The following is a 27,531-nucleotide window of genomic DNA, read 5'->3' as shown; positions in this document are numbered from 1 at the left end:
TGCCATGCAATAATGAACTATTTATAATATTAAGAATAGGCGTTGCAAGAACATCCATGACACTTTTTACTAGTTTTGTAGGCACTGGGTCCAGGGAACAAGTAGTAGGTTTCATTTTAGAAATTAAAGTCAAGACTTCCTGCTCTGTTACAGGATTAAGATTTCTAAAATGTTGAATGCAATGTGAGACAGGATCTGCCAAACTAGTATGCAGTTTACACTGTGATGCTGAGATCTGGGATCTAATATTTTTCATTTTCTCATTGAAGAAGTTCATAAAATCAGTACTGCTAATATCTGTTGGTATTTTGCACTGTAGATCTGAATTCCCATTTGTTAATTTAGCCACTGTTCTAAACAGTACCCAAGGATTTTTATTAATGCTATCTATTATTGTAGAATAGTATTCTGAACGAGCTTTTAAGAGGGCTTTTTTGTATTTTTTTAACACTCTCTGTCCATGCAGTTTGAAAGACCTGCAGCTTTGTTGTTCTCCATCTGCGCTTCAGTTTTTGACACTCTAATTTAAGAGCTCGAGTGCTCTCATTAAACCAGGGAGAGTCTGCTTTGATTGCTTTTGTTTTAAGGGGAGCCACTGTGTCCAGAGCATCTCTCAAGGTCACATTAAAATTTCATATTAGCTGATCTAAATGGTTTTCCAAAATTACACTTGACTTACTCAAAGTATCTATAAATTTTAAAGCAGAATTACAATCCAGATGTCGCACTGTCTTTGTTTTAATCTGTGAGTGTACTGGTAAGGGCAGAACCAAATCAAATGTAATTAAGTAGTGATCGGAAATAACTTCATTTCATGCAGTAATATTTAAATTTTGAATTTCAACTTTGTAAGTTCTAATTAAATCTAAAGTGTGGTTATGATTATGAGTTGGACCGTTGACAATCTGACAAAATCCTACTGAATTTAACAAATAAGTAAAACATAAAAGTGTCAGTTTCCATATCAATGTGTATTGTACATTAAAATCCCCCATCAGTACTACGTGATCATACTTCATAGCCAAATCAGATAAAAGGTTGCCAAATTAGGTCATGAACAATGAATATGGCCCTGGTGGTCTGTAGACTAACACTACAAATGTGTTGGACTCTTGTTTTAATATTTAAAATGAATACCTCAAAGTATGTAAAGTCACCTAAATTTTTAGAAGCAATTTGTATTTTGTTAACAATGAATTATTCCAAGGACTCCTCCTCGACCAGAATCTCTAGAAGCTGCCCCATGTTTTACTGTAGGAGTGATATCTGAAGTTATGGTAGGCATGCATAAAGTGGAGTGTTTAGTAACAGTTAATCTGCAGCTCTCTGATACATGCAAATAAGAGTGTCACTCTGTACATGTGACAGTGGTGACATTGTAAACCTTAAGTACTGTGATGATGTGTCTATCACCAAGAGACAATAAGAAGTATTTCACACAATTTAATGTGTACTTTCCACTAGACATCCAGATGACTGTTGGTGTACAAACAGATTCTCCAGAAGGTTGACAGGAGCATGCAAGACATCTTTAAGTGTCCAGATTTCCCTTTGTGCTGGGTTCCAGCTGTCAGATTGGGCAGCCATTCCTCAGTAGTGTCATCTTAAACACCTGTCAGTCTGCTGTCTCCTCCATCTTGTTCACATCCCACTCATGAGTTTACTTCTGAGGTACCCTTCACCTGTGTTTAATTTACTGCCCCCTGGTGGCCCATGTCCATCCATCCTGGAGTACTGAGAAACTTTCTGTCCCCATAATCCTGAATGCGCCCATCCTCTGCTCTGTGCCACTTTTGCCCATAACATTAACTTGCCATATGGACACCCTTTTATACTTTTTAAGGACTTTTAATTCAATGTCATCTTTATGGTGAATTCCACCCAAGTCCTTACACAGAAAATTATTTGCTTGCCAATTCCAAAGATCTCTGCTGTATGTGAGGGCCACTTGAATTGATCAGGACCACAGCACTTAGTCAGTCTTTTAATGGGACGTTTGTTAATTAGAGACCACACAACATTTAAAATTGTAAACCATAATCTCTCATCCATCCATTTTCCCAGCTCAGGGTGTCTGTCTGTCTATCCTGTCGATGATGACCATGATGATAGGCATCAATCTAATGCACCTTCAGTGATGCCGACATACTATACATACAGTCGTTCACTATTTGAGCCCACTACATTTAATACAAAGTTGAGGCGTCAATCTGTGGTCAGAGGTTTGTGTTTCCCTCTTGGATCAACAAGATGAAAAGCTTGGAGCAGACCACTTCTCTCAACACATCATTGAACTTTGGTGCCCAATTAGCTTGCTTTGGTTTTTGAATTCCACCACATTTGTATTTTTCATTTTCACATTTTCAACACAAACATCTCTGGTTCAGGTATACAGCGTGACGGGCACCAGGGCCCACGTTTGGAGCAGGACTCCTGTTTATGTTGAAATGCTGCGATGCTGATTGAGTGCTACTGCACAGCATGGCCCACAATGCAATGACTGACAGGCCACTGGTACTTCCCAGCTGTAGAGTTGGCCACATCCAATAATAGCGAGTAAGATCTGGTTATGTACAAAGTAAAAATCTTTGTATTACCACACAAGTGCATATCTATACTAATAAAAGGCAAAGCCCTCACTCACTCACTCACTCACTCACTCACTCACTGACTCATCACTAATTCTCCAACTTCCCGTGTGGGTGGAAGGGTGAAATTTGGCAGGTTCATTCCTTACAGCTTCCTTACAAAAGTTGGGCAGGTTTTATATCGAAATTCTACGCGTAATGGTCATAACTGGAAGCAGTTTTTCTCCATTTACTGTAATGGAGATGAGCTTCAACGCCGTGGGGCGGAGTTTCGTGTGACATCATCACGCCGCCCACGTAATCACGCAGTACATAGAAAACCAGGAAGACCTCAAAAAAGCGCTCAAGAAAACATGCATTATATAAATGAGAAGGCAGCGAAACAATAAGAAGCGAGTTCTGCTACTTCGGAAACAAAGCACGATGTAAACCTACACTTTAAATTAAGTTCATAGACAGGCTGCCGCTGGCGTTTGTAATTTAGTGCCTGCCCATATAAGGCCATCCGTCAGCGGCAATCCAATAGCAAACTGCCACGGGTAAATATTCACGGGTGAAGGACTGTGCTTATGGAGAGGAAGATGAGATGGTCAGGGTGGTGTTTGACACAAACTCAGCGAAACTGCCAGAGAAAGTTTTAAGTGCCAGGACTAAGGTAACATTAAATAAAGCTATGGACATAGCACGAGATGGCACCAGCACAGCTGGGAACCTTCGATGCAAGTACACCGAGTGGCTCACGTGAACTGATGCAGTGCACAGATAAAAGCAACAGTTCCAAAGAGCTGAACAAAACCGAATTACACAATTGAAAAGGCAGCAAAAATATGAAGCGTCTGATAAGCATATTCATAAATGCAGCTACTGTGGAAACAAAGCACACGGTGGAAAAAGTGAATGTCCGCTAAAGGAAGACAGCGTAAAAAAAAAACCCGTGCATGCAGTTTGTCACATCACAGATAAAAAGGAAGGCGAGCTGTTTATTGATGCAGTAAGGAACTAATCGATGAATGAAACCTCTTATCTTTACAACGATTGACAAACACGGAATGTAACTTGAACACATCCTACAAATACGAGCCTGATTGAAAGAAATAATGATAATCAAATCCTTGATGACAGCAACATTCAATAACACTCACAAAACAATTACTGTATATTGACAATCATGTTACGTTATTTTTAAAATGTTCCCTTTTCTTTTCATAACTTCTACTTCTCCACTGCGATACGGGTATATATATAAATGTATATCTATAGCCCGATCTACAATACATACTTTAGCATAGACAAGCGGTGGCGCAATTGTAGAGTCTTAAGCCTCTAACGCCGACATTGAGGTTCGATTCGAGAGGGATGTACTGACTATGTACGCGCTACCGATTCATTTTACCTTCCCATCTCCTTGGTTTGGGGCGTATGAAAAATATTAGGTTAACGCAGAATCATGTTACGTTATTTTTAAAATTTTCCCTTTCTTAGCACAAGCACAGTTGAGAAGCTTGATGCATGTACTCCATAGCGCGTTAAAAATAACGCATTTAATCACACTTTCAATTCCAAGCAAACGGGAACTTTTGTCAATGCATGATTTCCTGGTACATCCATTACACTGATGCACACATCACAGCTACAAAAATGTTAGAGTCGGAATAAAGCGCGTTTCTACGACTGATCATTTCGACTACCCGAGCGAAGCCTTGATAAAAGCATGGTTTTGTGCACACTGAAAAGCAAGCAAAATTAGATGCATTACAGAAAGCGGACTTTGTGGCTCTTACTGGGGATCATTGGACTTCCGTGACCGTTAGTAATTCTAAATACATCTAATTACAAAATGTTCAATGATCACACTGTTTTAGCCTAATGTACAAAATAATTTTGGCTAATGTTACTCAGAGTTTAAAGAGTAAGCTGGTCAAATTACCTTTTATGTTTCTGACTTATTTTTTAAGAAGAAAAACTGCACTTTATGGTGAAATTTTGGTTATTATTATTTAAAGACAATACTATTCTGAAAATGTACTTAAAGTACTTAAACTACCACTTTATTTTTAAGTCTGCCCAATTTTAACCAGGGATGATATTTTTGTTTCTGTTTTGAATTCAAATGCAGTTTAAAAGCTTTTTTCAGAAATTAAAACAGCTTCAGTTTACAATATTCATGTCCATGTCTATTATTTGATTCTGTAAGCCCACTAAAACCGTTTTAAATAAAAAAAAAAAATTTGCGATTTGGGGCAAATTTACGTGTCGATTACATACGATTAATCAAGATTAATTCTTACACAGCCTCTAATTAATTGGATTAATTTTTTAATCGAGTCCCACCTATATATATATATGTAGATATATATATGTAGATTTGTATATATATGTGTATATACAGTATATATGTAGATATGTATATGTTGTATATACAGTATGTATATATATGTGTGTGTATATATACAGTATGTGTATATATGTATATATATGTATGTGTGTATATGTATATATATATAACTGTATATATATGTGTATAGATGTGATGTGTATATATATATATGTTTATATGTATATATATGTTTATATATATATGCCAGCAACACTCATGACAATTACAAAACAATTACATTGTCAATCATGTTACGTTATTATTAAAATGTTTCCTTTTCTTTTTACTTCTCCGCTGCCAATGCAGCTATTTTGCTATATATATATATATATATATATATATATATATATATATATATATATATATATATATATATATATATATATATATATATATATAAATAGATAGATATGACAACAACACTCATATCAATGACAAAACAATTACATTAACAATCATCTTACGTTATTTTTAAAATGTTTGCTTTTCTTTTTCATAACTTCTTTAACACAGTACTTCTCCGCTGCGAAGCGCGGGTATTCTGCTAGTTATTTCATAAAGCCTCATTGTATTATGGAGAACAGGGTGCCACTCATAAGCACCAAACCGTAGTGCAGTTTGTGTATGTGAATATGGGCTTTTTCAGGGGTTTGCTTGGTGGCATTAGTAGTGCTGACTCGACTGAAAAGCACTGAAGAGCAGCTGCAGTCATCAGGTCACTGTCGGTGTTGTCAATTAATTAAACAGTACGTCTAAGTAAAATTCTGAAAAATTTTGAAATACAGTGCCGTGAAAACGTATTGCAACCCCGTCACGTTTTTTAAAAATGTTGCTATGCTGCAGCCTTGTGCTACAGTCAATTAAATCCATGTCTTTTCTCATCAAGCAGCACTCAGTATCCCAGAATGACAAAGCGAAAACAGGAGTGTAGAAAGTTTTACAAATATAGTAAGAATGAAAAACAGAAGTCTCACTTTGACACAAGTACTCAAAACAAATTGCAGTGACTGTTGAAATTTGCCTCCTGTGCATTCCATTCAATTGATGGTCATTGGTGTTTCTACACCTTGTTTGCAGTTCATCTGTGGTCAGTTCAGTTGACTGGACCTGATTAGGAAAGGCAGGGCCGTGTCCATAGAAAATCCCACATTTGACAACGTGCATCAGAGCACCTAAAGGACTCTCAGCTATGAGAAACAATGATGAAAACAAGGCTGGACTCTTTGGCCTCAATTCTACGCATCACGTCTGCAGGAAATTGGGCACAGCTCATCACCTGTGCAATACCATTCTAACGGTGAAGCACGGTGGTGGAGGCATCATGTTGTGGGATTGCTCTCCTGTTCCCTGCAGCTGAAAAACAATCAGGGTTGAGGGAAAGCTGAATGGAGCAAAGTAGGACGAGATCCTGAAGACTATCCTTAGGACTGCAGACTGGGCTGAAGGTTTACCATTCAACAGGGCAGTGACCAAAAGCACAAGGCAGACAGCACATAAGTGGCTTTATTGTCTGTGACTGGCACAGCCACACCCCAGAATTGAACCCATTCACACACTTCTGGAGAGTTCTGAAAATAGCTGCCCACAGACGGTCTCCACCCAACCTGACAGAGCACGAGGGAAAGTGCAGAGACGAATGACAGAAAATCCCCAAAACCAGTTGTATGAAGCTTGTGGTATCAGCCAAGAAGACTCCAGGCTGGAATTGCTTTCAAAGAGACTTCAACAAAGTGCTGAGTAAAGAGTCTGAATACTTCTATCAATGTGAGGTTCATTTTCCTTTGAGATTTGATACATTTTTATAAATTTTTAAAGTCCTGTTTTTCTACGGTGCTAAGTGTTGCTGGATGAGGGGAAAATGAATTTTAATGATTTTAGCTCAAGGTTGCAATAAAACAAAAAGTTGAAAGAGTTTAGGGGTCTGAAAACTTTCTGAAGGCACTGTATGTGGCAAATGATGGAATAAAGTGCCACAGTTCCAGTTACAGTGTGACCCTGAGCAGGACACCAAACCTGCCTGTGCTGAAGTCAACACACATGAGTAAAGAGTGGCAGGTGCCCAGGGTAACATTGTCCATCACGTTCCGTATATACTCGCGGATAAGTCGGGACTTAATTTTACCGTATCATTTCTGCCATTTTATGATGTCGGTTGTATAAGTCGAATGCGCTATTGGTTCAAGAGATTATGATAGGCTAACACCCACCTGAGAGAGTAGCCATGGAGCACACTGTCTTTATATTTATGTATTGTGCCTTTGTGACCACACGGTAATACCCGAACTATTCTGAAGCGACGTTTGCACTGTTTTGTGTTTTTTTGTATCTCACCTTCGTACACCTTTATCATAAGAGCATGCCTTATCTACGATGAAGAGTTCGATCAGAAGAAAATATGAAGCTGGTTTTGAATTAAACGTCGTTGAAGTAGTGAAAGAAATTGGTAACTGTGCAAAATTCGATGCATCTGAGATTTTATGATCGATTTTTCGGGTTTCAAGACTCAACTCACGGTAATCAATCTTCAATATATTTGACTGACTGCTCACATCTGTAAGTGCTGTAGGGTGAAAGGAATAAACAAACGTCTTGCTGTGAACCAATGATATGTCCGTACGCTGCAGACTGCCATCTCCTGGTATGCTGCCTTCAGCCGTCTACACTTTCTAGTTTGTCCTGCTATTATGCTGGAGGACCATGGGTCATCTTCAGAGCAGAAGTGTACATTCCACCATAGTGGGCTTCTGGATGACAATGCAAGTGGACTTGCACACATGCTGTCCTGAGAGAAGTTGTATGTGTTTGCCAGGGTCACCTGACTCTTGTCTGTTTTTCTTTCAGAAACTTGCAAGTCAGTCTCCACACCCTGAAGTTAGCCCACATACGGTGAGCCGAGGCGTGGGTGGAGCCAGTCGAGATGTCTTTGGTGCAGGTGACGGGGACTTCTCCAGCTTTGGTGGTTATCCTAACATGCTGAAGGACTTGGAAGAAGTAGGCTATGAGCAGGAAGAAGGAGCCTCTGAGGTCACCTGTATGTGAGCTCTTTCACAACTGCAAAGGAAATATCACACAATGGGAGCGAAGGACCAAAACTGGAAATTTGTTTATTTACAACGATGGGCACACTGGACACTTACAGTAACTTTGCCATCCCGAAACTCCTCTTAGTATGCGATGGATCTGGAGAAGCAGGCACCTGCTGTTTACGCTCGGTGCCTTCAAGTATCTGCAGTTGTCCTCCTCCTCCACCTCTTGCCTCTTTAAAGGACGTTTCTGTTTTTCTCATAACTTTCACAAGTTGGCTTTGTTTATAACGACACCAGCACTCTGATTCCTGTCATTCTTGAAAATCTCAAGTCTTCCTCGATCTGAAGCACTGGGCACCTACATAGATTTGTAGTGTGTGTGTTGTGTATGTGGGTACTTGACGAGGGTGGCCAGGTCAGTGCTTTAGGACACAGCTCTGAAATGTTGATTGCAACATGGAGTCCTGTACCTGCCAGCTGGCTCCTCAAAGTGGGGTCCATGGAGAAAACATGGGTCGTGATGACTGGAGCATATGGAGTGTGCTGCCTGAACACTTTAGTTCAAATTGAAAATTTGAGTGTCTTTGAGTTGGGTTTTTTTATATTAACCACAAATCCATTTCTGAATCCATTCATGGCCTCCACATAATGTAGTTTGGGGTCTTGGGGACCTGGAAGTGGTGGGCACAAGGCAGGAACCATCACTTGACAGTGTCAGCCCTTCACAGGGCATAATTACTGTAAATAAAGAACTAAATCCGATCTTGTCAAGCAAAATGTACAAAGTAACGCCTGGCAGCCAACCTGACAGCACTCCTGGATCTTCAAAGAGCCGGGCAATCTGTGACTTTCCTCTTTGTTCAAGATGGAGTCCCGCATATTATAAATGGCCATGAAGCTTTTCCTCAATTGAAAGTTATAAACGCGACACACACAGTGGGGCTTTTTATTCACGCTTGGTGAAGTCAGAGGCCGTCAGTCTGCTTGGCCATCCTCTGTTTTTGCCTTCATAGTTTGGGGGTGAAGCGGTGGTCTTATGATTGCTACGTTTGGTATAACTGTCATTGTTCCAGTTGTTCAGTTCAGTCTGCTCTTACAGTCCACACTAACAGGGCTACAACTGAAAATATATCGAGAAACTGTCACGTGACTAGATGCTGACTACAGTCTCCTCTTTATTGTGGATATCTTCATTAAAGCAGGCCAGGATTTAACGGTATGTATTTTGGCAGGACCCCCAGTCTGTGTTTGTGTTCGTTTGTAACCTTGAAAAGCTCTTGGATTTCATTTTCTGTTTTTACCTCATTCTTTAGGCATTTTGATTTAGCTCGGGTTTGCTCTGAGAGTTAACGTCGTTCTTGGTTGACAGACCACATAGCCCCCCATAGAAAAGATTTATGCATTTTTCGTGGACAACACAGGTTGAGAAATCCATCTGAAAACACCAGTGTGCAGGAAAAACGGCATTTTCAAATGTATCTGTGTTCGTGTGGACGAAGCTTAAGTTGGGAGGCTCGGGCTTGATGTCGATAATTTAGATGACACTCGCGTTCTTGGCTAATATTATGTGCTTTTTAAATGTATTTTATTTTTTTTCTTTGTTTGATTTGTTGTTTTGTTACAGAGAATCTTGGGCACCGTTAGTGTTGGTATTGGATTGCCCTGTGACTTCTGACCACCACCACTGACGTGCTTGTTAAGGGTGACTTGCTCAGATGGAAAGACGTAGGCCGCACAGTGACGAAGGGCCGGCTTTCTGAAAATGTGTAGAATTTCAAAAGGTAGTATCTGAGAAAATGAAACACAGTGCAGCCACTTTTCTGAAGCTCTCACTCATATCTTAGGCAGTGCCAGAGGGAGCTGGGGGGGCCAGCATGAGGATTCAGGGCAGTGTGGGTGCCAGGTCAGGATATTAGAATCGGGACAGAACCGCTTTTAATGCAGAATACCTCCATGTGCCCACTCGCTGTTAATGACTGAAGGTCCATTGGCAGAGTGTTGAGAGCCACTTGTATGATAACCCCTTGGTTTGGGTTTCAAATCCTCCAGCATTAGGGCTGTGAAATTGTACAAACACTAGAGTCTGAATAGTTAAAATACGTAAATAATAATGCAATTATGTTAAAAATTCTAAGTGCTACTCCATGTACATTTAATGTGCCTTTGTGCTTCATTGTTGTTCTTTTTTTTTTTTGCTGGTGGTGCTTCTATAAAAAGTGCAGCGCTTATGACTTGTGATGGGAAGTGACACGAGCAGAGCCTGTAGTTAGAAAGCCAAAGAAAACCACTCGGGATTACGTAAACACGTTAAACGCAGGGCCTCCTCCAGCCCTGTGCTCCGCTGTGCCCCTTTCTGTTCCTTGGCTTCTAAAGATGTGAATTGTGTGCCCATTTGTATTTTCAATTAGTCGAGTTGAATCAATTTGTGTTTCACAAAAGAAGATGCTGAATGTATAAAATGTTGCATTGTAACAATCTAAACCACATTATGGTTTTTATTTGGCAAACAGCAACTTGAAAATTCAGCTAAATTTTTTTTTTTTTTTAAAGTACACAGCAAAACTTTAAAATAAATCACAAGAAGTGAAAGTTATATTTTAACAATGAAAAAAGCTTGTGGAAGGTACAGTAGATCAAGTGTGTGGAGCAGCCTGATTGGATATGTTTGTAGATAGGGGCATCAGTGGGCAAAGAATAACATACACGAGTAAATGCGATTATTTTCATATTTTATATATTCATATTTTCATGCAGTCAAAGTATAAACACATGTAACCTTAACACTTAATTCCTGAAACAAAGTAAAAATGAAAAATATGAGTCAAACCAGCAGCCTCTAAGAGTCGCATGTTGGCTGAGGTCAGTTTTCCCAATACTGAAAATCCTCTTTAAAATGGCAATGTTAAAGCTGTTATAATAATAAAACAAAAGGAAAACCAGAAATATGGCAGTTATTTCCCATTATATTTAATGAGAAAGGAAGCCATCTTTTGTTTGCTGCACTGAATGCTTAGGGCAGCACGGTGGCACAGTGGGTAGCACTGCTGCCTCGCAGTTAAGACCACCAGACTTTGCTTCCCCGTGTCTGCGTGGGTTTCCAGGTCAGGTGCCCTGGTGTGTGCTGGGTATGTGTGTGAGCACTGCGGTGTGCTGGCGCCCTACCTGGGATTTGTTCCTGCCTTGTGCCCTGTGCTGGCTGGGATTGGCCCCAGCAGACCCTCGTGACCCTATGTTAGGATATAGCAGGTTGGACAATGACTGACTGCTGACTGACTGCTTAACAGTTTTAACATAAATTGGGGATCTCAGATTCAAGAGCAGGATCAGGAGCAAAACAACACTGCAGTGGTGCTTCAAATCACTTGTTAGCACTCCCATTAACGAAAGAGGCAGAGCAATACAAAAACCTGGCCATTTTAGGAATGCCAATATAAACTAACAAATAAAAATGGTAAAACCCTGATTGTGGAAATGATAAGCAAATCACATCAAAAATACCAAAGTATTGCAGCTGGAGCAGCAAAACCGAGTGTCCGATTTGCCTTTGATGAGGAATTTCTTCATAAGATTTGAATGAGGTTCTCTACGTGATATCCATTCTGACCGCCCCGTGTGTCTTTGGATGTCCAGTTTCTTATCACCGTTGACTTTTGCCCAGCAGGATCTTCACTTCTGTCCCAACCAGTGATCCTAATTTTTAGTTGTCCAATGCGGTTTGTGGGCCGTGCTCTGGGTGACCAAGTGCTGCAGCTCCTTCCACTGTTTGCAGCCTTCCTTTACAAATGGCTGCCACTCCTACTGAGGTGACGGTGCACTTGCAGTGGGGACCCTCTTTTCCCACAAGTGGTGCCATATTTAGAGAGCACTCTGAGATACGTACCTCTTGGTGAAGTGCACCCAGTTTAGACTGAAATGCCAGAAGAACTCAAGCCCACAAGGCCAGTTTAGAGACTTGTGAGGAAGGTATTGGACTGTGGGAGGTCCTCATATGAAGAGGTGCAGAACACAGGCGGCCAGCCCTGGACTTGATCCCAGATGCCGCTGTGGCTGCTCTGTTGGCTCTTGTGCTGCTGGCATGTGGAAGAGTCAAACTGAAAGATGGAGTTGGCTGAATTGGTTTGCCACTCCTTATTAAGTTGTGGTGCCTGCACGCCATTTGACAAAATAAAAAACGGATACAGGCAACATTTAAACATCCCATCCCAGTACATCTCAAATATAAAGTGTGCCAGGTGTTGGCAGATTTCCATGAGCCGTAGAATACGTGATATCTGGGAAGTGGGTGTGTATTCATTGACGGTCAGTGAAGAAAGTAGAACTATGGTGGCCTCTGGTACACTTGGCAGCCTTAGCTTCAGTGCTATTTCCTCCCCCTGGACTGTGGCATTGCCCTCCAGTGTGACCCCCCACTCAGATTGTATGTCCAACTGAGGCTCCTACTTACAGAATTTTTTTTTTTATTTTATTTAGGTTGCTTATTCGTTTTAGGTTGCATCTTTCCAGGATGCGACGTTGATGTCACTGATCAGTAGAACATTCACTCACATGCTCCACCACCACTCTTGGTGTTTATCGTCTGTTAATTCTTGCAGACACATCTCCACTCCCCTTCCTCATATGGCCGCTCCTTGTGTGAATGTTGTCGCTGTGTTGGCTCCACAGACCTTTTCTAAATGGAGGCCCAGGCTGCTGAACACGACACCTGCAGATGTCAAGCTGCCCGGCTTTCTTGGTTTGTTCGAAGGCTCAAACCTCAGCTGTTAATTTTGTAAATAGACGTTTTACTCCAAAATGCTTCCTTATTTGACAAGCATTTAGATTTAATATAACGGCTGGCGCCTCGCAGCGCAAAAATCTTTGAAGGTACAAAAGCGTTTGAGTGTCGTGTGAGTTGTGCAGGCCGGCCAGTGCCGACTTGCACAAACCACAGCTTCAGGGTGTTTTATCTCACCATAACCTTTTGTCTTTTTACAGTATTGTTTTTCTGTTAACCCAGTTTTTATTTCATACTTTACATGTTTGTTAATAAAACGGTCTAATACAGCACACGCCACCACCTTTCAATTGCTCCTTTCTTTTCTACATCGTTGGATCGTCCAAAAATGACTGGTGAGCTCAACAGATTGAACTGGGCGCCATGCTGCTGCGTCTCTGTTCTCATGCTGGCAGTGAAGCGTTACGGAGAGCAGAGTTAACCTCTTAGGCTTCTTTTGGAACACAATGCAGTATTTTGGTTCACTTTTCTAACCCCCCACTAGCGCACTCGACATACAAATTAAGATATGTGTGCCAAACTCTGAGGGGGAACTCAATGTTATACTCTGTGTTATGGTTATAAGAGAAGATCCGTGATGTACTGGGCTCGTTTCTTGCCGTCTTTGGACTGGGAATTTTTGTAGGATGTGGAAACCCTGATGGAGGGCCCTACTCCCACCCGGGTGACAGGCTGTTATCCAGGATCCAGTTCTTTCTTTGATTTAACTCCATATTTAATGGCCTTTTTCTCCCATACAAGATGATTTTTATGTAATTTATTCTCCATTGCCACAGGCCGTCTGTCATTCAGTTCAATGTCGACTGGCATTGCCTAAACTGATGATCTCTGCCTGGACTGGCGCCACACTACTGCTTTTAAAGGTTATAGGCGGTTGTCAAAAGTACAGAGTAGACGTCCTGACAAAATCAATACGGTGAAAGAGTCGAGCGATTCAAGGTGCAGTACTGGCCAGCAGAGGCCTTTCAGTGAAGTTAAAACAACAGAAGGGCACGCCAGGGACTGATCACATGACCAGCAACGGGAGACCTGACGTTTTTAAAATTGATTGAGGTCACAGAACATTTCCAAAAAGATGTATTTTATGGTGGTCAAAATGCCACTTCAGTGAGAACAAGAAACTAAATCAACAAGACGTGGTTTATCTGTGTTAGTATGGTCAGAACTTCAATGGTGATTTTTAGTCAAAAAACGGGTGGACGACAGGTGGGCACGCACACCCACCCACCCTGAACACTGACGTGTGGAGATGGGCACATGGAGAACTATTCATGGCAAAATTAAACCGACTGAAATTACTTATTTGATTTGACCATCTGCTTCTCCTGCTGGACTGACTTTTACCAACTACAAATCAGCAATTTCTATCCATTTATTTCAGCCTCCAGCAATTTGACAACTCAGAAGACAGACACTGGAAAGAAATCCAGGAATTCCATTTCACTTTGCACACACCTCCATTGCCAGTGGCTTTTCAGATTCTTCGGACTTTTCATGGAATGCTCCAGCTTGCTATCTAAAATTCATGTGACAAAACAGGCAGTAGGCATTCACAGCAGTGGTGACAATTTCCAGACTGGACAAACACCCCCAGCATATGTGGACGTACGGCACCTTGGATGAATTCCCAGAGGTGAAATGGCCTCTGCTGTGCTAAATCGTCTAATACTTGGTTACATTCTGAACTTCTCAGGCTACTTTTCTAGGAGCAAGAAGGAAGTTGGGCAAGGCCAGGACCTTCATCAGGTTCCACTCCACGTTCTTCTCTTCCATAATTAGATGGACCCGACTGTTACATTGCTTGCATTGTTTGGTTCCCACCCCGTATCTGCAACCTTTGCTGACCCTGCAAGAACTCGACGAGGTTGAGGTCACTGAATGTGTCATCACAGGGAAAACAAAGTTTTAGCTGCTCTGTTAAAACACGTGGATTTGCTTTACTTTATGTAATTGTGGCTTTTTAGACAACTGGAACATCAAGACAAAGAGCAAACCCGGAAGGCCAGCCAGCGGTGAAGAGGACTGCGATCTGTGATTAAGCACTGAACCCAAAATGAAGCCGTCATCCTGCAGGGAACTTTTCTCTGTGTTACTTCCCCATGTATTACACATTTTCTCACCCATCACTAAAAACTACATGGGGTAAGCAACATCGAAATAACATTCTTAGGCAGAAGAAAAACCTTTTAAGAGCTTTAAAATAAAAGCATCCACGTGCAGTTGCCACGTAACGTTCTCCCTCTGTGCGAGTGGCGCCTCATGCAAAGTGAAACCTAAATTGCACAGAGAAACAAACACTGAAAGAAATGAACATTAATATCCAACAAATACCAGTTAGCTGAAGCATTTATTCATTCACTTAAGTCAACAGTTACTTAATTTTGGCATGAATAGTTCACCGGTTACCCTGTTGCTATTCAGATTCCCGTCAGTCTGTAAAGTGGGTAACTAGCTTGACTTTATTAACAGATATAACAAGATCAGAGAAAATTTAGTCCATTTAAAAACAAGGTGGCTTTTACAGAGCTCAATGATAATAACTTAGAGAGAGGGCTGAACTTGTTTATAAGCAGCTAGACAAGACACAAAGGATAAAAAAAAGGCCAAACAAAAAAAAGTAATAGTATTGATACATGATTGAAACAATTAAAAAACGATATTGTACACAAAATGTTCAGGCTGTGTGTGTAGTGGAATTGTGCCCATTCCCCAGTGCCGGCAGCAGCCCCATCACGCTTCACTCTCACCCGATGTGGAGTTCTGCACGTCTTCCTCCAGGATGGGGACTATCAGGTTGTCCTTTGACATGAGATTGTACTTCATCACAAACCTTGTAAAGCGATGGCACAGAAACGTTTCATTCTGAAACACAAAGGATGATCACACACAGTGTGCTTAAGAAAAAACAAAAAACTCGCTGCTACCAGAAATGATGCCAATGGCGCTCAGGGTCCTTACAGTTACCCTCACTAAACAGGTTGAAGTGGAGAGCCAAACAACCGCTAATCCAAAATCTTAAACTAATGGATGGTGGACCCTGCAAAGTCTTCACACCGATGGACCAGCCACATACACAAAGTCGAAGTCCAATGACAGACCTGGGACCCTGCTGGCTCTAGAAGCAGATCTTTAAACTCAGGGAAGGCCAGTCACTTACCCAAAGTTGCCAGTTTGCACAAAGGTCGAGTGGACAGCTCCACTGCTTCAGTACGACTGAAATGTACACAGGAAAACTTCTGGCAGCTGCGTGTATGAAGGCATCTAACAGGCACTCATAGCAGCCAATGTCTTATTCAAAAGAGAAGTTTTATTCTGGCTGCAAAAAAGGTTTAATTCTATAATCTGTTAATCCTTTCCAATTGCCACAGCAGAGGTTTCTAATATCAGATTGTAGTTTTGCTTTGTTCCACTAATTAAAAAACATTGGTTGGCATGAAAACCAGTAGCCTGTGTGGCCCTCTTGTAACCGAGACCACTGATTTGTTGTATTTGGCCTTTTCCAAGATGGGCGTGTAGTGCTTTAAAGGAACCAACCACTTAGAAACATCAGAAATGACGTGGAAAAAACATGGAGGACCCTAAAGGAGGAGTCTGTTAAACCTAAAGGGGTGAACCATTACAGGCCTTCTCTGCTGTTGACAGACAAGGCTGCTGACAAATGTGACTCGCACATCAGCAGCCGGGGCCATCGTGCCAAGAATCTCTGTGGTCACTCCATCCAGTCTGAGGATGTGTCCTCGTCAGAAGTGTCTGTGGGGTTGGATCAGATCTTATTGAAGACTTGAGATGCCACTGGAGCAGCGTGTTTGGGGAAAATGGTGCAGGGGAGGCTGGGGCCAAACTGGGACCTCTTTACAAAAGCCATTTACAAAAAGAACATTCTCAATAGTCAAATATATGAACTACTGTGCCCTTCACACCACATTTTTATACAGATCATTTTTCCAACGTATTTAAATTTTAGGCTATAAAACTTTAAACTTAAAGACCCAAGCATTGATGCCTCCTCCAGAAATAACGCTTTAAATGTAGAATAAAAATAAATTAATAAATATTAGTATATGTTCTTGAGACTTGCTTGTTCCCTTGAAGAAATATCAATGTAAATAATACACTGCATTTTAAATTATGGAAGGAGTGTGTTTATACAGCATCAAAAAAAAGTTAATTAGAGGCATTTTCTTATCTACAACTCACCAATATTTACATAAACATATTAATACAGAAAAATACCACGTAGGAAGAAAAGCAATTTCCGCATTAAGCTTTGAAGCACAACAGAACGTTAACTTTGGCTAATGGGTACTCAACCTGATTAGGAACAAATTTACCTCGTATTTGTCAAATATCTGTCTGTGGTGAAAATAGGCATGAGAGAATATTCTGTAAATCCTACGGCACACGGAGCCCAGCTTTGCTACTGACGACTCCTTGATGCTAACCCTGCGGAGAAGAGAGATGATGAAGAGCGTCAGCACATCTGAAGCTACTTTCATTAGTCACCTACATGCCTTCATAAACACTTTATGAAAAACATACACAGTTAGAAATTGAGGCACCATCTTTACAAACTAAGACTTGTTTTTATTCAAAATGAAAGTTTAGCACACAGTTGCCCTGTTAAAACAGAACAATTTTAATTTCAAAACTAACTTCAAACAAAAAAGAAACCCTTGGAGTGAACTGGACGAAGCTTAACACAGTGCCGTGAAAAAGTATTTGCCTCTTCCGGATTTCCTCTCCTTGTTTCTACTCTCCAGACAAATTTAGAGTAATACAAAAGACAACCTGAGTACACACAATACACAACTTTAAATGATTCAATTTATTGGAAACAAGTTCACCAACACCTGAGAAAAAGTAACTCCCCTTAGTCACTCAGTCAACCAATGAACCAAATATAAATGACAATGAGTTAAATCAGACTAGAAACACCCAAGCTTGCTGGCTGCCAGCCCTATTGAATCTAAACATCACTTAAACAGAACTCTTCCAGCATTTTGAAGCAGACTAAAAGATCTCCACAAGCAGCACACCATGGCTAAGTTACAAAAGTAATCCCTAAAACTCTGGACCTCCACTGAACCACAGCGACAGCCATCATCTCCAAATACAGAAAACCTGGAACAGTGGTAAATCTGCCCAGGAGTGGCCAGACCAGCAACATCACACAAAGAGAAGTCACAGCACTCATCCTGGAAGAACCGAGACAAACATTTAAGCAACTGCAGGCCTCTCAGCTTAGGTAATGTCAGCGCTCAAGATGCCACCACTGGAAAGACACTGGGGAAAATGGTGTCCATGAATGAGTTGCAAGGTGGAAACCACAGCTAAGCAAGATGAACAAAAAGGCTAGTCTGACTAGGGATGGGTGATACCACTATTTTTGAAATTGATACCAATACAAGCATTTTACATGTCAGAATTCTTATACCGATACGGAGTTATTTATTTATTTATTTTTTTAAAAAGAGTATAGGAAGTGTTTTAGAATGGCTAATGTTAATGGGATTAGTCTATATTTAAATTAACTAATATAATGACAGTATCAAGGACACCATATCAAATTTATTACAAAATGTCATTTTCTAACCTGCTTACTCCAGACTAGGGCTATGGGACAGTGCCCAAGCCTATCCCAGCTGCCAAAGGGCACAATGCAGAAGCAAACCCTGGAGAGGGTGCCTATCCATTGCTGGGCGAACGCACCACACACACGCTCCGGCCAATTTAGCTTTGCCAGTTGAACTAATCTAACAGTGGGAAACATGCAAACTCCATGCAGGGAAGATCCGGGTTGCAAACCTCTGTCTACTTAGGGCTGGTTTCTACTTAACACTCAGAACACATACGCATCATGGCTGCCACGTGTTCCCAGTGTTCATTTGACGCGTCCTCTGAGCATGTCCACAGAAATTAACGCGACACACATGCAGTACCAGCAAAAATCGAGGGGTGCCGTGTGTTCAAGTTGGTGACATCAGAGTCTCCGTTTACTATCAACATGTGACAGCAAGCTGCTTTGCTGATCTTACAGGATCAGTGTGTGTGCTTCAGTATTTGATGAATGGTTAGATGTAGTGAAGCAAAATGCGGATATATTTGTGCTGCTTTTCTTTTTTTTTTTGTACTTTCACAATAGCATCAGAATGTACAGCAGCACATTTGAGCCACAAACATGAAAAGGTCTATTTTGAGATTCAAGTGGAAATTTTGCCAATGTCTCTTGACAGCTGAGCTGCACACCACATACAGGGAAGCAACATTTACTGTCTTAGCAGTGCGTAATATGACTGCCGTTTGACAAATAAAGAGAACACCCAACTGGCCAAGCGCCGCTTCATCCCAGTACTGCAAATGCATTTCAGCAGATTCTGGGGACTTCCTCTCATTCAGAATCAATATCCAGTCTGAACGGGTAGGAGATTCCTTTATACCAAAAGTAAAAAAAATAATTAAGTTTATAACAAATTTTCAATGAAGTACTTTACCTGCATATTTTGGAGAATCGGGCCCTTTGGTTGATTAATGCAGTACAGCCTAAGAATTACTGTTTTCTTGCTTTATTTATACATATACATATACATACATATATACATATATACACACATACATACATATATATATACATACATACACACACATACATACATACATATATATACATACACACACATAATACAATACATATATATATACATACATACATATATATATATATATATATACATACACATATATATATACACATATATATATATATATATATATATATATATATATATATATATATATATATATATATATATACACACATATACATATATACATACATATATATATATACACATATATATATATACACATATATATATATATATACATACTGTAAAATGTTTTAAGAAAGAAACAGAGCTCAAAGTCCTGCCATTCTGTTGAACATTTGTGGTTTTAATCCCCCAACAATCAAGAGGCTCAAACTACTGCTATAAACGGCTCCACTTGTTTATTTTTCAGACAGCTACAATTATTTCAATTCTTCTTCTCATCTAATTTCTATTACCAGATAAACATCTCAATGTTTTGATTGCTGATGCCTACAGTTTATGAAGGAGAACATAAAAAAACCTAACAAAACATAACATAACATAATCTTACACGGCGACCTGAATAATACAGTTACAGCTGAAGCCGAGCACTTTAAAGCCTTAAAACCGTCCAATTGACCACAATCTGCAACTGGTGTGAGGTTTACAGAAAAAAGCATTTACAGGCAGTGGAGTGTTGTTGTGTTGTGTTCCCTGGTGCATGAAAAACAAAAGATCAAAAGTAAATCTGGAACAGAAACCATCTAAGATGATGAGGAACACAGATTATTTATGTCTTATTTAAAAAGAGAACAGCAACTATACAAAGGAATCTCCTGCATGCTGCAGTGCTGTGCAGGATTATTAATGCATCATCAAACACTTTTATACCCCAATAGCTCTTTCCCGGGTGGGAATTTGTCCCCCTATGTATACCCATTTGCAAAGCTGGAAATATGTACTATTCATGACAAGTGTACGTGTGACAAAACTGCTACTGCTGCAGCCCTCTGGACTATCGGAGGTCTTTTACTTCCTTAACCCAGCAAGTTTTTGTCGCGGGGTATGTCACATTTCCCAACCGCAGTCGCTGATCATTGCTGCACCATGTCAAATTACACGACTGATATTGCTGCCCATGTCATGTTTAACAACCGAGCGCCAACCTTCCAAAACAGTTGTGCTCTCCCTTCTTTTGATTGCCAATAGCATGCTGCCTGACAGAGCTGGCGCAGTACCAAGGGCTTAACAGCTGGAAGGAGTTCAGCTGCAGTTTCTGCCCTTTTTCATTTTTTACATATAATATTAGTATTTAAAACGTAACACAGATGGACAAGTTTCAAAACACACGTATTTATTCTGCCTCAGTACATTCAATGCATTGTATTTCTGGCTGAACGCTCCCCTGCCCGCCCCTACAACTAAAAGACAAACTCAGACCTGTTTGATTTTGTTGGACAAGCCACAGAGTAGTTGGAGTGAGTTGCTGGGTATGTCGAATTATGCGAGTGACTTCACAGGGGCACATAACTGTCTCCAACCTACCAAGATTATGTAAGTGAAGGCTACAACTCAAAATAGCAGGAAAAGTCCAGTAATGTGACATAAGCTTTGCGATAGGTGATTTTTGTGATATTTAGTGATCATTTCTAAATAAATCACTCTTTGACTCCTGTCTTGGCACAGTGGCTTGTGATCATTTCAGTTATGTTGTCTAAACTAATTGCACATGAAAGGATTATGGACAGTCGGGCAGGCAGCAAGTTAATTTGCCCACAGAATATTAGGCCGTGTCTATTTTACCGTATGCTGGAATTGCTGGTTTCAAGACCGTACACCATGTCATTATTTTAAAAATACAACATTCTGTATATTTGATAAGCAAGCTCATTTATGTTCACACAATTATCCACTCTGGTCTCTGCAATCCAAGACAACAGAGTGAAGTAACAAGTGCCAGTCTGTTACTGGACCACAATAATCACTTACAGCTTTAAAAGGTGTGCTTTATTAGAGTAGCAGCAACAAATAAGAGATATTTTACAAAAAAGTTGTCTATTGTTTAAGCAAAATTAAAAATATCACAATGCAAGATTACTGACAGAAAGGCATTCAAAGCTCTGCATGGGGAAAGTACCAAGAAAATAAAAGCTTCTATTTGTTTGGTAGGCACAGAAATAAAATGAGTCCTGAGAAAATGTCTAAAGATGAACTCCCCTTCCAGGAATGGCATTTCAATCAACCAGCAAAACAAGCCAGCAACTCATCCAAACACTTTAAGCCACTTACTTACTCCAACACAGTCTAACAGGAAGCCACCACTTATCTTGGCGGGATACACAGGAGGAGGATAGGACACCAATCCATTACAGGATCCTCTACAGCCTTCACTACTTCAGCCAATTTACAATGTCAAGTGACATATTTATTTACTTATTTAAACTGCACAAACATTGTCTTAATGCATAGAAAATTTACTTAAGCCTAACCTCATTCTACACCAGAAATCCATTTTCTTTTAAAACAAGTACATTCCCACATACATTTACAAAATGCAGTGTTTCTCCAATACTGCAAGAATCTAACATTTCAGGCATCCCAACTTATCTGCCTATCTTTTACAAACAGATACTCACCTGCTTGGAAAGTATTTGTTGCTATTTAATAGACAGGCAGCTCCATCTAACGTGTGTCTAGTGTAGTCAATTGCTGGACACTGTAAGAAACCAAATGTTCAGAAGAACATGAATGAGTTTTTAAACATACTAACAGAACCACTATATATATATATTAGTAAAACATCTGAAAAGGTCCCATCCAGAATTTTTGTGTATTTGTGGGGCAAATATTAATTTGAGTGTAGCAAATGACCAATACAAGATCTTAAAAGAAGACTGTACCCAAAAATGATATATGAGGAGTCGAGCCAAAGTTAGAAAATGGGATTTATTAGAAAATGGAACAAACCTTAACACAGCCAATCAGGTCATTTCTCAATGTAGTCTCCACCCTTCTCAGTGCCTGGATTCCAGCAGAATGGACGGTTTTGTCTTGTCCTCACCACCACTCATGCACCCGAGTTACTGTTGAACACTACATGCTAGAGGGGTACTACGGTCACTAGTGCAAGTTACTGGGACTTGCTGGAGATCAATGTGAAGCCTGCTGTTCGACCCAAGCAGCGGGGACTGTTGTCTCAAGGAGTCCTTTTGCTGCAAAACAGTGACACACTGCCAACAGCACCAAGGCAAGTCTGGAGAAACTGAAGTTTGAGGTATTGCCACATCCTGCTTGTTCGCCAGATTTGGCACCGTGTGATTTCCATCATTTTGGACTGTTAAAAAAACATCTGGGTGGTTGTCAATTCAAGACAGATGACAATGTGAAGAAAGCGGTGCACGAGTGGTGGCGAGGACAAGACAAAACCTTCTATCCTCCTGGAATCCAGGCACTGAGAGCGGTGGAGACTAGATTGAGAAATGACATGATCAGTTTTAAGGTTTGTACCATTTTCTAGTAAATCCCATTTTCTAACTTTAGCTTGACTCCCCCTTGTACAAAAATGTTATTTATCCCATGTGATTTGTACTGATGTCCAAGAAAAAAAACTAATCTCAGAATGAAGGTATTTCTGATAGAAGGGCAGCCTATGGTGACCAATGCTGGACAACAGCAAATGCAGGGGTGGCCAACTCCAGGCCTCGAGTGCCGCAGTGGCTGCAGGTTTTATTCTTACCATCTTCTTAATTAGTGACCAGTTTTTGCTTCTGATTACTTCTTTTAATGAAGTTGACTCAGGCCCCATAGTTTTTTCTTTTCCTTTAATTATCAGCCAAACAATAATGAGACACAAAACAAGCCACCATATGACCAGCCCCCCTGTGCCCATTACACAATATCTGAAATTAAAGAGAGGTGATGGTCTTGGTAAGGTTGATCTCTCAGGTCACCAAACCATCTTGACGGTGCTCTTAGAAAGAACAGAAAAACAACAGTTTTCGAAATGTGTGCTGTGGCAGAATGAGAGCAGCAACAAACCATAGAATTAAATAACTAAAATTAACAGCAAGAATTGGCTTCTCATTAAGAAAGTGATTGGAGTGAAATTAGTTTGAAGCCCCAGTTTAGCTGGTCATCTGTTAGCTCATTTCACATCTCATTTCTGCTTGGCTGTCATTTAATGAAGAAAGGAATTAATTCTGAGGGCTGAACTCTTCTAACAGGGCTATTGAAGTGATGGGGGAAAAAGTTCACCGATTAGGAAAAGAGTTAGAATGAAAACCTGCAGCCACTGCGGCACTCTAGGCCTGGAGTTCGCCACCCCTGAGCTACTGAATCAAAAGTCCTTTGGGGGGTTTAGGGGGGGAATAAATCTCATGTTACTCAGGCAGCTTCACCCACATGTCAAGTTGTCCAGTCATATGCTTATAAAGTGCAAAATGCATGCAATTCTGTCTTATTGTCAAATGAATACCACTGGACATGACAGGAGTCGATAAACAGGAGTCTGTACACGAGAGTGGACAGCAGTGTTAAGAGTCCAAGAAGCACTTAATGGTTCTAAATCTTAATCTTAACTGAACTAAAATTCAAATGATATATTTGGTTGTGTTTAAGTTAGTTATTTCTACACAATCATGGTACAGTATACATTAATTTGACACTTAAAATTATGTTTTAAAGTTTTAAGTTTTTTTTTTCTTTTATAAATTTTTAAAATACCCTTGTAGATTCTTGCAGCTTTCAATGTATGGTACACGGGTCCGAAGGTAAAAGAAACAATCCATTAACACTAGAATCCCTGAAGCCTACAAAAAATGTTATAATGCCAGGCCACCAAAACGAAACTACAAAAAACTATTTCATCACAGATTTTTGGTCCTGTTTTCTTGAGGTAAGGATATTTTTTTAGCATAGAAAGTAAAACAGAGAAGGCTAAGATTGTAGTGAAACAGAGGAGAAATTTTTATTCCCTTTTTATTGCCTTTTATTCTTTTTTCTTAATTTTTGTAATTTGTTCCTTTTTAAATTTTCACTAAAGTTTTTAAAGCAATTTTTTTCTTTGGACTGGAGAGATTTCTTTGTTACGCATTTGACTCATGTTGGATCCTGCCTTGCCTACTCAGAAGCTGGTCAACTTTGGGAATCTAGAAAAGACGCAGCTGCATAGCAAGTGACAGCACAGTGAGAAGGGCACGGGCTTCAGTGTACTTTGAACAAATAATAAATCTGAACTGAACTGATTACACTAAATTCTATTTCTATTAAAAGCCTTAGATTTCTGAAAGAGCCAAGCCAACTTTTCAATGGCGTGTGTCGCACACATATAATCAAAAAAAAAAGTCTACAACTGATGGTCTAGACCTACGGTGAGGTATGGTGCTTCTGCCAAACACCTGGACAATATGATAATAAAAGAACTGAGCACAATGATCTTGAGTGAGTAAATCTACTAACACTGGTCCAAATCAATCCATAAATGCACAGGGAGAACACACAAACTATACAGAACCGGAAATCACAGCCTACTCTGCCAATGTTAAAACACACCTGTACTGAAATACAAAGTGACCTGTGTTTGTTTGCCCTGCTTGGGGATTGTTCCTGCTTTGCTTCCAATGCTTGCTGTCTTGTGACCCCTATGCTCTAGATAAAGGGTCAAGAAGAGGAATGGCTTATTTTCATTATTATCTCTCTCTCTCTATATATATATCTATATATCTATCTATATATATATATATATATATATATATATATATATATATATATATATATATATATATATATATATATCTCTATATAATTCACTAAGGCAAGATACCCATGGAAAGCACGCCGGAAGGGGCGTGGATTCAAAAAGCTGCCGACAAGTAAGACGCCCTTGGCGCACGCAGGAAGGAGCCACGCCCACCAACTCTAAGACCATTGGATACGACAACGCGCAGAACCACGGCCACCAACTCGGACGCAACAACACGGGAAAAATTGCGTCATTTATGTTCATCTGTCGTAGAGGCCACATGCACCACTGAGCCACGTTGACTGTTCACAGAGGCATGTTTCTCACGGAAGTGAATCGCCATATGCAGCTTGTAAAACAGTTTGCGAGGGGTATCCCATCGGATCCTTAAAACAATCCTTTAAAACTGAGGTTAAAACACAATGAAGGAAGCAGTCTTTAAAAACCAATAAGCCCTGTGCCTCTGTTTCATTACCGTCTCAGCTGCTTCACCAATGCAGGCCCTGCAACAGTCGAGACGCTCTCTCAGCAGCTGACCTTCTCTGTGCCTGACCGGTTCACAAAGAAGCACCACATGACCAGGCGGCGTGTATGCCTCGAGAACGAGGGTGGACGCGGCAGGACTATCTAAGAGGAGGCATGTTTGTTGTGGATGTGAATCGTTGTATGCAGCGTGTAAAACAGTTTCCGAGGGGTTTCCCATGGTCTTAGACTTGGTGGCCGGGTCTCTGTCAGTTGCTCTTGTGACCGGGCACATGACCAGGCAGTGTGTGTGCATCGAGAGCATGGTGGACGCGACAGCACCATCTAAGAAGATTCATATTTGTCGCGGATGTGAATCGCTGTATGAAGCGTGTTAAACGCTGTATTGTATGTTGCCCTCTCCAGAGTTACATCTTTTCATTCACCTACAGTCATATACACAATAAAGTAAGCAGTCTTTAAAAACCGAGTTTTCGGTTACAACACACGACCGCATGCACCATAGCAAACTGTTTTACACGCTACATACAGCAATTCGCATCCGCGACAAACATGTGTCTTCTTAGATGCTCCTGCACTTTGTTCACACTCCCCTTCCACCTCGCTGCTACCGTGGTCGGGTGTCTTGGTGGATTATATATAGAGAGGCAGCCAAAACCGCACAGAGCAATGAAAAGTCTTCGTGAGTCACAGGTGCATCTGGACTGTACTAAGACGACAACGACTCAAGTGACGAGTTGGAGGTGGGCACATGAGCAGGCAGTGTATACTGGACGAGAAATCAGCAGACTAGCAGCACGGACAATTGTGTGTTGGTTCGTTCCGTGAATTGTTACAATGTTGCTTTTCTTGCTGATTTATTACATTACGGATTTTTCAAATGTTAATTTTCTCCTTTTGCTTAAAAATCATTAAAAAACCGGCCTGATTATGCAGCGTATGGTACGCCACGAGTTGGCTAGTTATTATTATTAAGCCAACAGGGGAGAAAAAACACAAACAGATTAATGGATGAAAGATATAGAGGACAATTATGATATTATTATTATTAGAACCCTACAACATTATTGTTCCCACCTTTTACCCTATGATTATTTGGGATAGGCTCTAGTTGCCCTATGACTATGTCCTGGAAATGAGGGTTAGGAAGATGGATGGACGATTATTATTATTGAGTGGGACAGTGTATCTCTGCTGTCACTCACTGAAGGGGACTGGGATTTCACATGGTCCAAACACGTGCACATTAGGTGGACTTTTGTTACTAAAGCAGTATGTGTGTGCCCAGGGACTGTTCTTGCCTTGTGTCCAATGCTTGCCAGGACAGGCTCTAGCTACCCTGTGGCCCTTCCCTGGAAAGATGGGTTAGGCAAATGGATGGATGCCAAGAACATCTGTTCAGTTCTTGTCACTTGGTTACGTGCGATGCACAAGCTCAATATTCTCTCCACACTGAAGCATGCATGCATGATTAATCCATCAACAATAGGAAGGATCTTTGCAAAAATAAAAAAGCTTCAATAGAGTAAAAGAATGTAACCAATCGTGTGACTTTTCTAGTTACTAAGTACCAATTCACATCTGGGAAACAACATACAATAATAACAGTAAGACCCCTCTGGGATGACTTCCCAAAGTGAATCCACACCGCTAAGGACAAGTGCCTCCTCCCCATTTCACAGGCTGCAGTGAAGACAATCACCCTGGGGCTGAAACGATACCGCAGAAGACAACGAACCTGACAAAATGAGGAGCCCAACCAGTCTCCTTTTAAAATAACTGAATCTCACAACAATGGTTTGCTTTTTTCCCCCCCCTTAATAAAAATGATGTCCATAACACCGTTTGCAATATATGTGGAATCTCAACATGTTTAGCAAAATTCAATATTTTTGACTTGAAAACTAGATGTATTCGTTAAGTTTTAAGACTTTTAATGATGGGACCCCAGTATTC

General features: G+C 40.5%; 2 protein-coding genes across 5 annotated transcripts in view; one reads left to right on the top strand and one right to left on the bottom strand.

The window, feature by feature from the left end:
* rftn2 (raftlin family member 2) overlaps positions 1 to 13,044 on the top strand; it is a 336,974-nt gene extending 323,930 nt beyond the window's left edge. For all 3 annotated transcript variants that reach the window (XM_039755878.1, XM_039755880.1, XM_039755879.1), the window contains exon 16: positions 7,807 to 13,044. In XM_039755878.1, coding sequence (XP_039611812.1) covers positions 7,807 to 8,004 — 198 coding nt within the window. In that variant the 3' untranslated portion in view covers positions 8,005 to 13,044. The remainder of the gene's footprint in view (positions 1 to 7,806) is intronic.
* A 2,049-nt stretch (positions 13,045 to 15,093) lies between these two features.
* Positions 15,094 to 27,531, bottom strand: part of LOC120530995 (MOB-like protein phocein) — a 60,872-nt gene continuing 48,434 nt past the window's right edge. For both annotated transcript variants that reach the window (XM_039755885.1, XM_039755883.1), the window contains 3 exons: positions 21,989 to 22,068; positions 17,097 to 17,208; positions 15,094 to 15,627 (listed from right to left, as the gene is read on the bottom strand). In XM_039755885.1, the coding sequence (XP_039611819.1) occupies positions 15,496 to 15,627; positions 17,097 to 17,208; positions 21,989 to 22,068 (324 nt within the window). In that variant the 3' untranslated portion in view covers positions 15,094 to 15,495. The remainder of the gene's footprint in view (positions 15,628 to 17,096; positions 17,209 to 21,988; positions 22,069 to 27,531) is intronic.

Source organism: Polypterus senegalus, chromosome 6 (assembly GCF_016835505.1).
Source record: "Polypterus senegalus isolate Bchr_013 chromosome 6, ASM1683550v1, whole genome shotgun sequence".
Lineage (NCBI taxonomy): Eukaryota > Metazoa > Chordata > Cladistia > Polypteriformes > Polypteridae > Polypterus > Polypterus senegalus.
Note: the sequence above shows the minus strand (reverse complement) of the source record. Positions and strands in the feature narration are given on the sequence as shown.